Source organism: Amphimedon queenslandica, unplaced genomic scaffold (assembly GCF_000090795.2).
Source record: "Amphimedon queenslandica unplaced genomic scaffold, v1.1 AMPQUscaffold_13518, whole genome shotgun sequence".
NCBI classification, from domain to species: Eukaryota; Metazoa; Porifera; class Demospongiae; order Haplosclerida; family Niphatidae; genus Amphimedon; species Amphimedon queenslandica.
In genome coordinates, this window is record NW_003546246.1 from 224,598 (window position 1) to 240,725 (window position 16,128).

Consider the following 16,128-nt stretch of genomic DNA (forward strand, 5'->3'; position numbering starts at 1 on the left):
TTTGTTGTTATTACATGTACTTGAATATGAATGTTTTGTAATCAATACTTTTATAAAAACTAATTGTTATTGTTTCTTGCCCTTGTTGTTATCTGCAAGTTGTTTTGTTTGCATTGATTTAGCTCTAGCTCTGATAGCTTATGGTGCTGTAGTAACTATCTATCCCACTCTATCAAAGGAAATCCTTTTCAAGCAATCATTGCTGTATCATTATTTGCTACCATTACACCTCTTAGAATAGGAGTTTCCCCATGTTTCATGTTACTCTTGTGTATGCTTTACTCATTTTTATCATTTTGAGACTCTTAACATCATTACATCAATTGTTGTATTGAGCAGCAGTTGAAGTATATTATAAAATGTACAGTAATTGTATGAATCTACTACTAGTACTTTTTTATATCCCGTTCCTGTGCTTTACTTGTTATTTTAGACTACCGACATGAGATTGAATGTTTTTTTTGAAAATTTTTTTTTGTTATATAAAAGGCTTAGTGATTCTTGTTTCTATTGATCATGAGACATTAGTTCTCAAAACAATTTAAATTTTTGGAATTGAAGTCAGTTCAATAGTTCAGCAATAGCAGCAGTTCTTAATGTTGAAATGATATTAGGTCTGATTATAGAGTGTAGTACTATCTATCACACTCTATCAAAGAAGTCCTGGAAACAACCATTAACAGTATTCTTCACTTCTCTCCAACTGGCACATCTTGTATTGAAATCATTGCATTAGCTGCTGGTGAGTAGATATTTAGTAGTACAGATGAGGAGAAGAGAGGGAGATATATATATTCTTTCCTGTTTTTATTAATTGGTAGATACTAGTCATATCAATGACTACTATATCATTCAAACGGTTTCCTTTTATTGTCAAACCACATCTTCACAGGAGACATATCATATGAGAAGCACATAGTACTTAATACAGTTGGCATTATACATGGTTAATTTGTTACATAGTGTACAGGCAGACATCGCATCAGTTACGTCAAAAAGCTGAATCTATATCACAGCATCATCTCAGACACTGCTATATAGCATTGTGCTCTGGGTGAAGACTTAGTCAACATAGGTAACGTGTGATCAAAGATGGTAACTGTCAGTGATTAGACTGTGTAATAAACTTCCATCTTCGTGTATCTACAGCTACATGTATCTACTTTCAAAGCAAAATCCCATGTATGTACTCGTCTATTGTGTATACAGTACATGTGCCATGTCTGAGTGTAGGATTGCTTATTGGAATCTAATCAAGAAGATAGTGTTTTGTGTAGTGAATGTATACCTATATTTCCTAAAGTATATTCATTCCTTGTGGAACTCTCACTCTATATTCTCCATTGCAACAAGCAATTTGTGCACATACTGAGATCCCTTTATTAACATAATGGCTGATGTATGATTCTCTTGTTATCAAAGCATTAATTGTAGATGCATGCTAATGCTAAAGTGTGCTAGCTATTATTGCATATTATTCTTTAGTTCATGACAATGTTTTAGCATGAGACAATACTAGATAAAAAAACAGCTGAGAATAATACCGGTACCTAGATCTATATATACATGCTTGACTAATGATCATACTGTACAATTATTTGCTTACTGTAGTGAAAGTTATCTTGACAAAATTTTGCTTCTAATTGAAAGCAAATAAACTGTACAATTATCTGTTTACTATAGTGAAAATTATGTTGACAGTTTTGTTTCAAACTGAAAGTAATTAAAATATATCATAACAATAAATAATAATAATAATAATAATACAACTTGACAGTAAAGTAATATGAAAACACTTCAAGTATAAACATGGCACTAGCATAGTGCATATCTAGTGTTATTTCACTCAAAAGCAACAACATCTATACTCACCATTCCTAATTGTCTTTTGGATTAAAACATTAATTTATTGTGTGCACAATAAAAGTATAACACAAACTAACTAACTATGAACTATATTATAATTATAATCAAAGTAAACATTATTAATTATGAGTGAAGAAGGGGTTCTCTCTCATTGCATGACTGATAAAAGGAATCACAATCATTTAAATTTCCATTTTGATGAACAATTGGACGATTAAACTTAAACTTGGTATAGACAAAAAGCTTATCAATTCTGTTGAAAAGTTTCTTCCCAAATGAAAATTGACTCATAATGACACAAATCAAGATGATAATGATGATTAGATGACCAAATGTAGCCAGAATTGCCCATTTAATGCTAGCAGTGGCATCATCAATACACCAAAAAGAACTAGTGACAATGATAATAACTGAATAAGTTACAGTGTTGAGGACATTGAGGTGCATGCTTTTGAAAGGATGGGAAAATCCAACTATATTCATATACAAGCAAGTAACTGAAATACCAATTGCTATACCAAGAGCTGGATTGGTACCAATAGAGATAGTACTGATTAAATATGTAAGAGCAACGAAAATTATAGAGAAGGAAAAAAAGAATTCTCTATTAGGTTTATATGGAGCATGAATTGCTTCATAAATTGGGCGAAGATACTCTCTGATTCTGTTAATCTTCATAAGTGGCCTACCAGCTAGTAACACAGTTAGGTATGTTGTAAGGATTGTACCCACTGTCAATCCTGTAACAATCATTAGTATCAGATGACCACCTTTACCATATTCAACTGTACCATCATTCTGCCATACAACCAATGGTACATCACTTGTGTTAGTATGTATATAAACTGGTGTGAATACATCAAACAAAGACATTAGGAGTGTAGAAAAGGAGAGGTGTACAACAGTAACTAGTACTTGTATTGACGAATTGGCTATTCTGTTAGAGAGTCTTACTGAATATCGACTGATTATAATGAGACCAATGACTATTGACAAGAGATAAACAGGAAATAGTAAACCAAGACAGGATTTCCAAAGCTCTGTCATGCCATCATAAAAGCACAGTGAAATGTTAAAACTGATGTTTAAGTTAATGAGCAATAGAATGCCCCTGGAACAGAAAAAAAATGAATTTAGCAAATCCATGATTCACTGCATTATGGTAACGTAACAGTGCATTTGTATTATTCAGCATCTGAGAATAAAATAGTATTCCATTGAATTTGCCAGTAGTTAATGTGAGATTGAGAGCATATAGCAAGTAAATGAGTAAAGGTCCAGCTAGCCCGTATGCTATTAGTGTCAATAGCCACCAGTTACTGCACTTTGCACATTGATTAGAACCAAAAGTCACACTGTAGCCTGGAATGCATTGTGAACACAAAGGGCCTTCTCTATTATTTAAGCATAAACTTTCACAATCGCTTGAATCTGCCATGATATCATTATCATCACATTTATACTTCCAGCACTATCATTGATGACAAAAGCATTATGATTACTGTTATATCTGCAGTAATTATAGCAATGAGATGAAACTCCAAAAACAGTTCCATTGTGAAGAGTACCAATCCAGGTTGAATGGCTGATAAAGCTTGTTCACTAAGTTGATTGTAATCAGTGGATTGAAACCATCTGATGAAATTTTGCAAATGGGTTGAAAATCAATTTTATGTAATACATGAGAGCATTCACATTTATGAGTTGAGCTGTCGAATTTAAAGCCAGCTGGACAATCTTTTGGATTTAAGTGTGTCACCCCTTCTGGAAATATTCCCTGTGCAGATATTAGAAGGCTTAGTATTAAAAATGAAATATCATGTTCGGCTCTTTTAAATATAGTGAAATTAACTGTTGTGCAATTGTTTTGTGATAAAGTTATGATGTTGGGAGAAACATACCAATTTTTTGAAGGAGCAGCTTCTGATGATATTGTTTCGGGATATTTAGAATGAAGTAAACTCAGTGAAACGTCAGTGTTAGTTGATTGGCTAAATGCATCAAGGGCAGCCATTGGAAAATGTAATATCATACCAGGATACACAACTATACCCTTAACCCTATTTAAAAAATTTGAAGCATCACTGTAACATATTATTTGCTTAAAAGCAACTGTAGACAATTGTTTATCATCTGTTTTATTAAGAAGAGTACCTCTTGATAAAGCATGATAATAACTTTTAGCTACCACAGCATCAAAGTTTTTTATTGTTGAGCAGCTATAAAGATTATTGCTGAATATAGCATTTCCAGAATATGTAGCACTGTTATTAATGAATAGCATAGTAATATTAGAACCATTTTCCAATGGAGTCAATGGTGTGAACATACACTCTGATGTTATGCCATTGTATGCATATATTGCTTCTCCACTAGTAAAAGCCACATTATTAATAAAAGTTGCATTCAGCCCATCTTTTAAAATGAATCTGCTAAAACCAGTTAGCATAAAAGCTGATCCACTGTTCCCAGTATTATTCTCAAAGTGCAATTGACCATCAAGTATTACTTTAGTGTTTAAGATGCCAAATACGGACCCACGATTGTTAGTGTAGGTACTCCTTCCAGTTAATAAAATGAAATCAAAGTTTTCTATAACAAAAATACTCTGATGGTAGTTACGTGTGTACAAACTGCTGAGTTGAGTATTTCTCTCTGCGGTGATATCTGTCAGTATAATTTGAGCAGTGCTGTTTCTAGCAAAGTTATCAGAGATATCAGACACTGCATGCAAACATATTCCAGTTCCTTTTGTTGCAATTGATGTAAAAGTGACACGGCTAATATTCAGTGTCACATTAATTTCTTTTGAAGGATTATGTATATAAAAGTAAATAATTCCTATGGCATGTGGTTCATACATGTGACTTGAAAAACTACTATTAGAAACATAAAGCTGATGACTGTGTTGTTGTTTACCTTTGATAGATCTATTGACATAAAAAATATATGATAGGTCTGATCCATGGCATTGATTATTAGGAAAGTTATTATTAAAAGCAGAATTTGATATAGTAACTTGTGACTGATTAAGATTACAATTACCATATGATGTTATGATATCAGTGAAAAGCAAAAATACACCAGATCCAAAATTTTTATTCCCATACAAATGAGACAATTTTGTAACTTTACAATTATTAATCAATGCATTCCTTGGATTGATAGCAAGAAGAGCAAAACCATAATAGTTGGTAATATTGACCTCATCAATGAGTAATGTATTGATATGAAGGAATACCAAAACAGCTGAGTGATACTGTGTGAAATGCATTGGAGACCCACTAGTATTGATTGACTCTATTGCAGCTAGTCTCTTCAATTGTTCACCACAGCCCGTGAATACTAACCTGGTTAAAATTAGGCTGTGTATATTGATGAAGGCAAACCCACTGTTTGGCAGCATATTGGAATCATTACACTGTATAAGAGCTTGCTTTGAAGATTCACTGGTTAGCGTCAGTGAGTAGGTACCACCATTCACTCCACAAAATGATACATTGTTACTAATGAGGTGAGTGATGTTATCAGATAACACCAGCACAATATCATCACCCAGTGAATGAGTCTCATTGCACAAGAATTTCTCCAACTCATATTCCTTACTTATAATAATCTCTTCACTGGAAACTGACAAAAGAACAAGAGAGAGAACAAGAACAGTAAAATACATATTAACTGCAATGACTTTACAACTATTTTGTCCCAGTGATTTTATAAAGATTTACTGTTTAGTTTACTATAAGGAAAACTGTGTTAAGATTTCTTGCATACTGAAAGTATCTACATCATAAACAATTCTGTTGCAACTTACTCACCTTCAATTGAACAAAAATAGCCATTATTTTGTGGTTTATTCCATGATGATTTTTGGAACCCTTTGTCCTCTTTCTTAATGACAGCTGAGCTGATTTCCATACATTACACAGTGACACAGTAATTCAAAACTCTTTATCAAATGACTTGTCTTCACTCTATAACTTTGTCAAAAATTTGAAAAATAAACATGGCAAATTGTGTAAGTTCAAGTAATACTGTAGGTAGCTGTATAGCTGCTATATCTCCTGCTAACACAAACATCATAACAGTTGTATATACATGCCATAATTTCAAAATAGATTGTTTTTTAGTGACGAATTCTGCAACATAATATCTTTATTGCTTGTTATAACAACAAGACTTGCTACAACCATTATACATGTAACATATGTTATACATACACATAGTGTGTTCAAATTTAAAACACAAACCACCATCAGAAACAAGATTATACTTAAGGCTTAAGCCCAGACAAAAAGCATAAACATACTAAAGACATTATCATTATACTAATGCACATTTAAATCATATGTCCACTTTACAAAAGCATATAACTAGCCACTCAATGGAAAAGCTGGTTGACTGTTCTCTATGGAATATGACTTAAATAAATTTAGTATAATTAGTCTACATACATATAATCTGTAAGTGATCTTTGTGCCTGTGGGTGATACATGTACATTTGTTTATTTGCTTAAACTGTCTTTGAGCTATCTAGAGAAGCAAGAACATCAGACATAGCTTGCATCTACATGTACACTTGGAAAAAATATTTTGTTTTGCTAGAAGTTTCTTCAATTAAGGATCAGTCATTAATAGGAGGAGAGAGTGTGTATGCTTCAAAAAAGAAGAGACTCTCCGGAATATTGGGAAGTATGCTACTCATCTATGAGATATGCATTGCCTCTACTTCTTTCATTGACGTACCATTGTGGTTTAGTATAGCTGCTACTATTTGGTTTGGCTTCATTACAGTGCTTAATCCTCTTCTCCAGTCATACTTCAGGCCTGATGAGATTAACCATATTCTTGTTTCTTTTTGTCTTCTATTTGTTGCTTGTTCTTGCTGATATAACTGGTCTATTGGTTGTATGCTTGCTTTATTAGTGTGTCCTTTTGTTACTTTTTGTGCCTCATGTTTATTTCTTCTACAGTTGCGACAAGTGTCACAGAAAAATCTGTCCCACCCAAATTTTGTCCCATGAGACAAAATATTTTATCCTAGGACAAAATCTTTCAGAAATATTTTGTCCTAGGACAAAATTTTTTAGAAATATTTTGTCCTAGGCAAGCTTTTATTGTCCTACCATAGGACTAATTATAGACCCCCTAGGCGCTAAGACTATTTTGAATGAATTATTTACGGTAGCCACCCACGATTAAAATTACTGACGGCAAGAAGCTTTCCACATCAAAGGCAGATCAAAGCCCAAGGTGCCGAAATGAAGCATAGCAAGAAAACTATGTTGCAGCAACAGTTACCTGGTCTGTACGATGTAGTCTGGCCTCCATACCTTCCATAAATGCTGCTTGTAAGCCTGTAGTACCTTGTAGTGCTCAGAAAAATGGCCAGGCGGTGTCACCGCCTTTGATTTTCTTTTGATCTCGAGGCCTTCTTGCAGTCAGTAATTTACATCGTGGGTGGATACCGTATAGGAAAATTTTATTTATTATGAATGAATATCATTATTGTAATCATATTCATTGAAAATAATCTCAGCGCCTAGGGGGTCTATTATACCATTGTACTTTTATACTTTATCCTTCCTCTTTATCTACAAGATTGCTAATTGTTCACTGCATTATAGTTTCCTTTTTATTATTGCTTTCACCATAATATCAGTTTTGTCAATGCCTTGTCATAGGAGCATGAATTGTAGCACTCAAAGACATCAAGATTTGTTTATTTTATCATATTCTTTGATTCTACTGCTATGTTACTAATGCATGTTGAATTCTTTCAGTTCCATGAGAATGTTTGTGGGATACATATCATATAAGAATGGTGTAGTATTTAATACAGTTGGCATTATGTAAGGTTAATAATTTGTTAAATAGTGTATAGGCAGACATTGCGTCAGTTACTTGAAAATCATCTATCATTGATTTGTTTAATTTGTTGCATCTACTTGTATCAGTCTTTCGTTTATCCTGTACTGTTGTCCATAAACAGAAAGTGTATTATTAAATGTGCCTAAATGTGTATTATTGTCTTTAAAGACAGTTTACATTTGGGCTTGCAGTCTTAAAGAGTTTCACATGAAACATTTAAGTCAAAATAAGCTCATTTTACATTGCAGCATCATCACATGCAGACACTGCCATTTAGCAATGTGCTCAGGGTGAAGGTGTAGTCAACATAAGTAAGATCAATGTAGCTGTCAGTAATTTCATTGTGTAATAAACTTCAATCTCTTTGTGTATCTATTAATACAGCTATCTACTTTCATAGAAAAACCTCTTGTATATGTACTTGTCTATTGTGTATACACATGCCATGTCTGACTCCAGGATTACTTATTGGAATTCAATAAAGAAGATTGCATTTTGTGTAGTGAATGTATACCCGCTACATTTCCTAAATTACATTCACTCATTATGGAACTCTCACTCTATACTCTCAAACATACTGAGATCCTTTTTGTTAACATAATGACTGATGCATGATTCCTTTGTTATTTGTGGTGCTATCAAAGCATTACTTGCAGCTAGCTGAATGCTAATGCTATCAACTGTGCCAGCTATTTATGCAGAATGTTTTAGCATGAAACAACAATAAACCAACATACTTAACTAATAATCATACTGTACAATTATTTGGTTACAATAGTGAAAGTTATCTTGACAACGTTGTTTCTATAGCAAATAAAACTGTTCAGTTATCTGTTTACTATAGTGAAAGTTATGTTGACAGTTTTGTTTCAAACTGAAAGTAAATAAAATATATCATAATGATTACACTAGCATGGTGCATCTACTGTTATTCCGCTTCCAAGAACAACAGCATTCAGCTACTCAAGATTTTTGTAGTAAAACTACTTCAAACTAGTTGGTTTGCTAAATTTGTATGAAAGTTAACTTGGATTAGAATCATTGTTTTTAATTTGATCATTGTGATGAGTTGGCTTCTCTTATTAACAATGTTCATAAACAAAACTCCAAAGATCTCTTCAAAATCTAAAATCTATTGTTAAAGCACATTCACTTATATATACACACAAGAGATTGTCCAGACACTTCTCAGAAGACTCTGGAAGCATCTCCAACTAAGTAGATACATACACACAAAATAGACACAAATATAAGGTTCCAGAGAGTTCCGTAACTAACTAGAAGAAATTACAGACCACATTAACACACTAACACTTAGTTAAGTAAACACAAATAATTAAGGTAAAAATTAATTACAAGTCAATAATCCTAGTTCATCACAATCATTATTGCATGCATGTATAGACTATAGTGTTATTATTTTTCAGATGCATTAGCAAATGTCTGTAACTCGAAAATTGGCAGCTTTGTACATTTTAGTAAATCTATATAGATTTATGCACATAAGTGATATCTACATGTATGTCAGTGGGTGATCAATTTATCTGTTTGCTTGAAAATCGACTTATTAAAATGAGTACATAAACTAAAAGTATAACGCAACTAGATCTAACTATAAACTATATGACAGTAGTTATAATGAAAGTTATACAATTATGAATTAAGAAGTGGTTCTCTTTCATTACATGACTGATAAAATGAATCACATTGTTGTAAGTTTTCCTGATGAACAAGTGGACGATCAAACTTGAACTTAATATTAAGAAAAAAGTCATCAACTCTACTGAAGAGCTTCTTTCCAAAAGAAAGTTGACCTGTAATGACAAAAAGCAAAATAATAATGATGATCAGATGACAGAATGTAGCTAGAATTGCCCATTTAATGCTAGCAGTGGCACTAACAATGCACCAAAAAGAACAAGTGAGAATAATAACAACTGAATAAATTACAACACTGAGGACATTGAGGTGCATGCTCTTGAAAGGAGAAGAAAATCCAACAATATTCAAGTATAAGCAAGTAACTGAAACACCAACTGCTACACCAAATTCTGGATTGGTACCAATAGCGAGGGTACTGATTAAATATGTGAGAGCAATGAAAATTGTAGAAAATGAAAAAAAGAATTCTCTATTGGGTCTATATGGAGCATGTATTGCTTCATAAATTGGACGAAGATATTCCCTGATTCTGTCTATCTTCATAAGTGGCCTACCAGCTAGTAACACAGTTAAGTATGTTGTAAGGATTGTACTCACTATCAAACCTGTAACAATCATTAGTATCAGATGACAACCTTTACCATAATCAACTGTACCATCATTCTGCCATACAACCAATGGTACATCACTTGTGTTAGTGTGTATATAAGCAGGGGTGAATACATCAATCAAAGATGATAAAAGTGTAGAAAAGGAGAGGTGTACAACAGTAACTAGTACTTGTATTGATGATCTGGCTATTCTGTTAGAGAGTTTTACTGAATATCGACTGATTATAATGAGACCAATGACTATTGATAGAAGATAAACAGGAAATAGTAAACCAAGACCAGATTTCCATAGCTCTGACATGCCATCATAAAAGCACAGTGGGATGTTAAAACTAATGTTTAAGTTAATGAGTAATACAATGCCCCTGGAACAGAAAAAAATGAATTTAGTAAATCCATGATTGACTGCATTATGGTAACGTAACAGTATATTTGTATTATTCAGCATTTGAGAATAAAATATTATTCCATTGAGTTTTCCAGTAGTTAATGTCAGATTGAGAGTATATAACAAGTAAATGAGTAAAGGCCCTGCTAGTCCGTATACTATTAGTGTCAGCAGCCACCAGTTACTGCACTTTGCACATTGACTAGAACCAAAAGTCACACTGTAGCCTGGAATGCATTGTGAACACAAAGGGCCTTCTCTATTGTCTAAGCATAAGCTTTCCTTGTTATCATAATTGCTTGAATTTGCTATCAATACATCTATACTCTCAGCACTATCATTAATAACAAAAGCATCACAATTGTTTTTGTATCTACAGTAATTGTAACAACAAGATGAAACTCCAAAGGCAGTTCCATTGCGAAGAGTACCAATCCAGTTTGAATGGCTGATATAGCTGGTTATTAATTTGATTGTAATCAGTGAATTGTGACCATCAGATGAAATCTTGCAAACAGGTTGAAAATCAATTTTATGTAATACATGTGAGCATTCACATTTATGAGTTGAATTAACAAATTCCAAGCCAGGTGGACATCGTTTTGGATTGAAGTGTGTCACTCTAGCCAAAGATACTTGTGGAATAGACATTAAAAGACTTAGCCCTAAAGGTGAATCATGTTCAGTTCTTTTAAATATACTGACATTAACTGTTGTGCAATTGTTCTGTGATAAAGTTATGACAATGGGAGTAACATACCAATTTTTTGAAGGAACACCTTGTGTTGATGTTTCTTTAAGATGCTCAAAATGAAGTAAATTCAGTGAAACATCAGTGTCAGTTGATTGATTAAATGCATCAAGAACAGACATTGGAAATTGTAACACCATACCAGGATACACAACAATACTGTTGTTATCATTCATGAAGTTTGAGGTATCATTATAGCATATTATTGGCTTAAAAGCAACTGTAGACAATTGTTTATCATCTGTTTTATTAAGTATAGTACCTCTTGATAAAGCATGATAATAATTTTTAGCTACCACAGCATCAAAGTTTTTCATTGTTGAGCAGTTATAAAGATTATTGCTGAATATAGCATTCCCAGAATATGTAGCATTGTTATTAATGAATAGCATAGTAATATTAGAACCATTTGCCAATGGTGTCAATGGTGTGAACATACACTCTGATGTTATATCATTGTATGCATATATTGCTCCTCCACTAGTGAAAGCCACATTATGAATAAAAGTTGCATTCAGCTTGTCATTTAAAATGAATCTGCTAAAACCAGTTAGCATAAAAGCTGATCCACTGTTCCCAGTGTTATTTTCAAAGTGCAATCGACCATCAAGTATTACTTTTGTGTTCTTGATGCCAAATACAGACCCATAATTGTTAGTGTAGGTACTGTTTCCAGCTAATAAAATGTAATCAAAGTTTTCTATAACAAAGATACTTTGATGGTAATTACGTGTGTACAAGTTGCTGAGTTGAGTATTTCTCACTGCAGTAATATCTGTCAGTATAACTTGAGCAGTGCTGTTTTTAGCCAAATTATCAGAAATATCAGACACTGCATGTAAACATATTCCAGTTCCTTTTGCTACAATTGATGTAAAATTGACACGGCTAAAAATTAGAGTCACGTTTATTTCTTTCGAAGGATTATAGATATATAAGTAAATAATTCCTTTTTCATGTGATTCACTTTTGTCCCTTGAAAAACTACTATTAGAAACACAAAGCTGATGACTGTATTGCTGCTCTCCCTTGATAGATTTATTGACATAAAAAATGAATGATAGGTCCGATCCACGGCATCCATTATTGGAAAAATTATTTTCAAAAGTAGCATTTGATATATGAACTTGTGACTGTTGAACACTGTTGTAGTATAGTATCAAGACTGCTGCAGCTAAAGTCCCACGATTATGAATAAATTGTGATTGCATCACTTGAATATTGGTTATGAACTTTTTTTGCAAATTAAAAACTGACAGACCTGCAGCATTGAATATTGGAATTATGTGTTCCTGATTATGCTTCGGATGATAAAAGTCACATATGGATTCAGTTTTTGATTGATAATACTCAAAATTTTTGCTTAAAATACAGCGCTGAATAGTTAAATTACAATTGCCAGATGATGCTACATCTGTGAAGAGGAAGAACAAACCAGATCCAAAATCCTTTTTAAAGCCATCACCCTTCCCACCATACGAATTTGTAATGTTACAATAGTTAATTGAAGTATTCCTTGTATTGATAGAAAGAATAGCAAAACCATAATAGTTAGTAATATTGACCTCATCAATGAGTAATGTATTGATATGAAAGAATACCAAAACAGCTGAATGATACTGTGTGAAATGCATTGGAGACCCTCTAGAATTGATTGACCCTATCGCAGCTAGTCTCTTCAATTCTTCACCACAGCCTGTGAATACTAACCTGGTTAAAGTCAGGCTGTGTATATTGATGAAAGCAAACCCACTGTTTGGCAGCATACCGGAATCATTACACTGTATAAGAGCTTGCTTTGATGACTCACTGGTTAGTGTCAGTGAATAGGTATCATTAATCACACCACAAAATGATACATTGTTACTAATGAAGTGAGTGATGTTATCAGATAACACCAACACAATATCATCATCCAGTGAGTGAGTCTCATCACACAAGAACTTATCCAACTCATATTCCTTACTTATAGTAATCTCTTCACTGGAAACCGACAAAAGAACAAGAGAGAGAACAAGAATAGTAAAACACATTTTGACTATACAACTAGATCAATTCGTCTCAGGGATTTTATGCGGTTCACTGTTTACTATAGCATTGACATGCTAAGCCTTGCAAACTGAAACTATAACTAAAGTAAACATTTTCTCTTGCAGCAGTGTTTACTCAGCTGCAATTGCACAAAAACAGCCATTTATGTCATTACTTTTGTGGTTTATTCTAAGTCAATCGCCTTTTGCTATGGTGACGATTGTAGGAACTCCTTATGTTTTTCCTTAATGGCAGTTGGGAGTTCATGCACACTCTGATTTTCATACATCACTGTTCAGTATTCAAAACTCTTCTTCTAGGGACTTAAAGCATGACAAATTATATGTACATGTGTATAAGGCCCAGTTTACACTCGGCATAAACTCAACACAATATTATTTTGCCAACTTCGAGTCATTTTTGAATCGATTGTGTGTCAAAAATTCAGGTCACTCACACAATCATGACCAATACCGCTTTACTATATGCCTACTGTTAGCACAAGCAAACATTATGACAGTTGCAAAACATGTCAAATTTTGAGAAATAGTTTGTGTCTTTGAGTAGTATCTAGAACAAATGAACAGTAAAGTACAATGTATGATATGTTTGATTAATGACTTTACGAAATCATCATAGTGACGTCACAAAGCCTCATTAAATTAAAAGTAAACAACGAGATATCTCTTTAATAATAATTGCTTAATTGTTATAGTGACAAGTTTGTTTTGATCCATGTACAATATAGATCTACTGTGTGCTCAAAGTGAAAGCACAAACTCTTTCTCCCATTACCAAACAAAACAAGACATACTTATTTAGCATAATAGGTAAAGTAGCATTAACACACAAAAGTACATTATATTAATGAAATATTACATCCACTTTAACAGTACAATAGCAGTGGAAAATAACTTAGATAAACATCTTGGATATTTTAAGCTCAAATAATCATTTACAATGCATTTAATGTGTAAGTAACCTTTGTGGCTGTATCTTTAAGCGAAATCATAACTTTTCAGATACAAAATACTTAACTCAAACTGGTTGAATCTAATTCTACTTCTTGATAATTTTGTTTTTCTAGTCTCACATGCATATTGATTTGATGAACAAGTAATGTTGTTTATTGCAGATTACCCAGTTTTCTTTTTCATCATTCCCTTATTAGTCTATGTCTTACTACAGTGATGAATAAGGTCAATGATGTGTGGTGTTTCTGTATCAAAATGTGTGTTGATTAATGGCTCTTAATTTACAATGCATAATTAATTAAGGATCAATTTATTTTATATGCACTAGTCAATAAAATCTTAAATTTCAAGTTAACTGAAAACTTTTTTAATGATTTCTTGAATTACTGAGTAACTGTAATGGATTGTGTAATCAAAATGAGATATTGTGCTGGTAAAACAACATAATTGACCCTTAATTCATACCGTCAAATAATTTTTTTCATGATTATGTCTTTGCTATGAAAACTTTTGTAAGACTAGCCTTGTTCTAATGCTAAAAAATATTTTTTTAAGGGTAATACAGGGTAGACAATATAGTTTTCAACACAAACCTGGTACATTTACTTGAATCTTGCAACATTAACAACTAGAGTTGCTATTGTCTTTTAAGTATGATGCCAGATTTATAGTGACTTATTATAGTCTAGCTCTCCAATTTTATGTCATAATCTAGCTTTATACTTCTACAGGCTCATTTATAGCTATTAGTGACCTAAATGTACACCAGTGATCCAGAATATAAGAGCATAAGAACAAGTAAGCAGCATTAATCATTTGAAGAAACAACTATATAATGTAGATTTAGAGCTCCTCCAGATGGTCTAACAATAACAGATTGTGCTTTCATAAGCATACAAATAGTCCCAAAATTATATGATGTAGCTATAGACACATCTGGATTGATGCACAACTGGATCAAACAGTAACAGTGAATAATAGAAATGCCTTCATTAGTACTGGCTGCTACTCTAGTGGTAATGGGTATAACACTATGTACTGCTCCTTTAGTAAGTGATCTGCAACAGCCATCAGCAATGAATATTGGCAAGCTAACTTGCCTTCATCAAAATAAAGCAAGGAAAAAGTTTTGGAAAACTTGTCCAAAAGTATCCAATAATACTGAACTTCCATCATTTAAGCACCCAGACCTTGATCTCATTGGTAAACTTAGTCATAATGCTCTACCAGCAATGGAAATACCACCAAAGTAAGCATTATTTCAGCATATAACTTATTTGAATGTCAATGATAGCACTTTTAGATGCTTTGCTGTTCAGAGATATGCTAAAGAAAAAAGTATGGCAGTACCTACTTGTCCTGCTGCCTGTAAACTATACAATCCTAAAATTGGAGACAACAATTGTCAAATTGGTAACATTCTTCATACAGGATTCATTGATACTCGAGGCATTTCAATTGCTAAATCACCACGATATGGATGCAGTGATTACTTAAGAAATGAAGTTTGTGTATACAATGTCAGCATGCCATGCAAAAACAGACACATCTCTATCTCAAAATATTCCTCAGTATTAGATATTGCTGAAGGAGATTCATTAGAAATCATTGACTACAAGACTCATACTCACTACCAGCCAATAACTGGTAATGATATAAACTCTATCGCTCACAGACACATCAAGACATCAGACTTCTTGTTATTGTTTTTGAGTGAGAAGGACTCAACACAAAGCATGGGATTCAAACTACAATTTGAATGTCCAAGCATTAGCAATGAAGAAGAGGAAGCAGAAGGGCTTTTATTTTTGATCAATAAACAAATCATAATGTAACTTAAAATTAAATACATGTATGATTAATTTCTATTAATAGACCTACATAGTTAGTATTAATGTGCCACAATGTGAAATATAATTCTAATAATTCTGCTAGTTATTAGGGCACTAGTATTGTTGTAACAAGGCCATATGA

General features: G+C 32.9%; 1 protein-coding gene across 1 annotated transcript; it reads left to right on the top strand.

Annotated features, from left to right (window-relative positions):
* Positions 1 to 15,098: 15,098 nt before the first annotated feature.
* Positions 15,099 to 16,023, top strand: LOC109583253 (uncharacterized). The gene is made up of 2 exons (XM_019998501.1): positions 15,099 to 15,403; positions 15,449 to 16,023. The coding sequence occupies exons 1-2, from the start codon at positions 15,138 to 15,140 to the stop codon at positions 15,987 to 15,989; spliced, it is 807 nt and encodes a 268-aa protein (XP_019854060.1). The 5' UTR covers positions 15,099 to 15,137; the 3' UTR covers positions 15,990 to 16,023.
* The last annotated feature ends 105 nt before the right edge of the window (positions 16,024 to 16,128 follow it).

Coding starts and splice junctions, on each gene's coding strand:
- LOC109583253 (XM_019998501.1), top strand. CDS start 15,138: ATGCCTTCATTAGTACTGGCTGCTACTCTAGTGGTAATGGGTATAACA. Junction 15,404..15,448: donor GCAATGGAAATACCACCAAA/GTAAGCATTATT, acceptor TGTCAATGATAG/CACTTTTAGATGCTTTGCTG.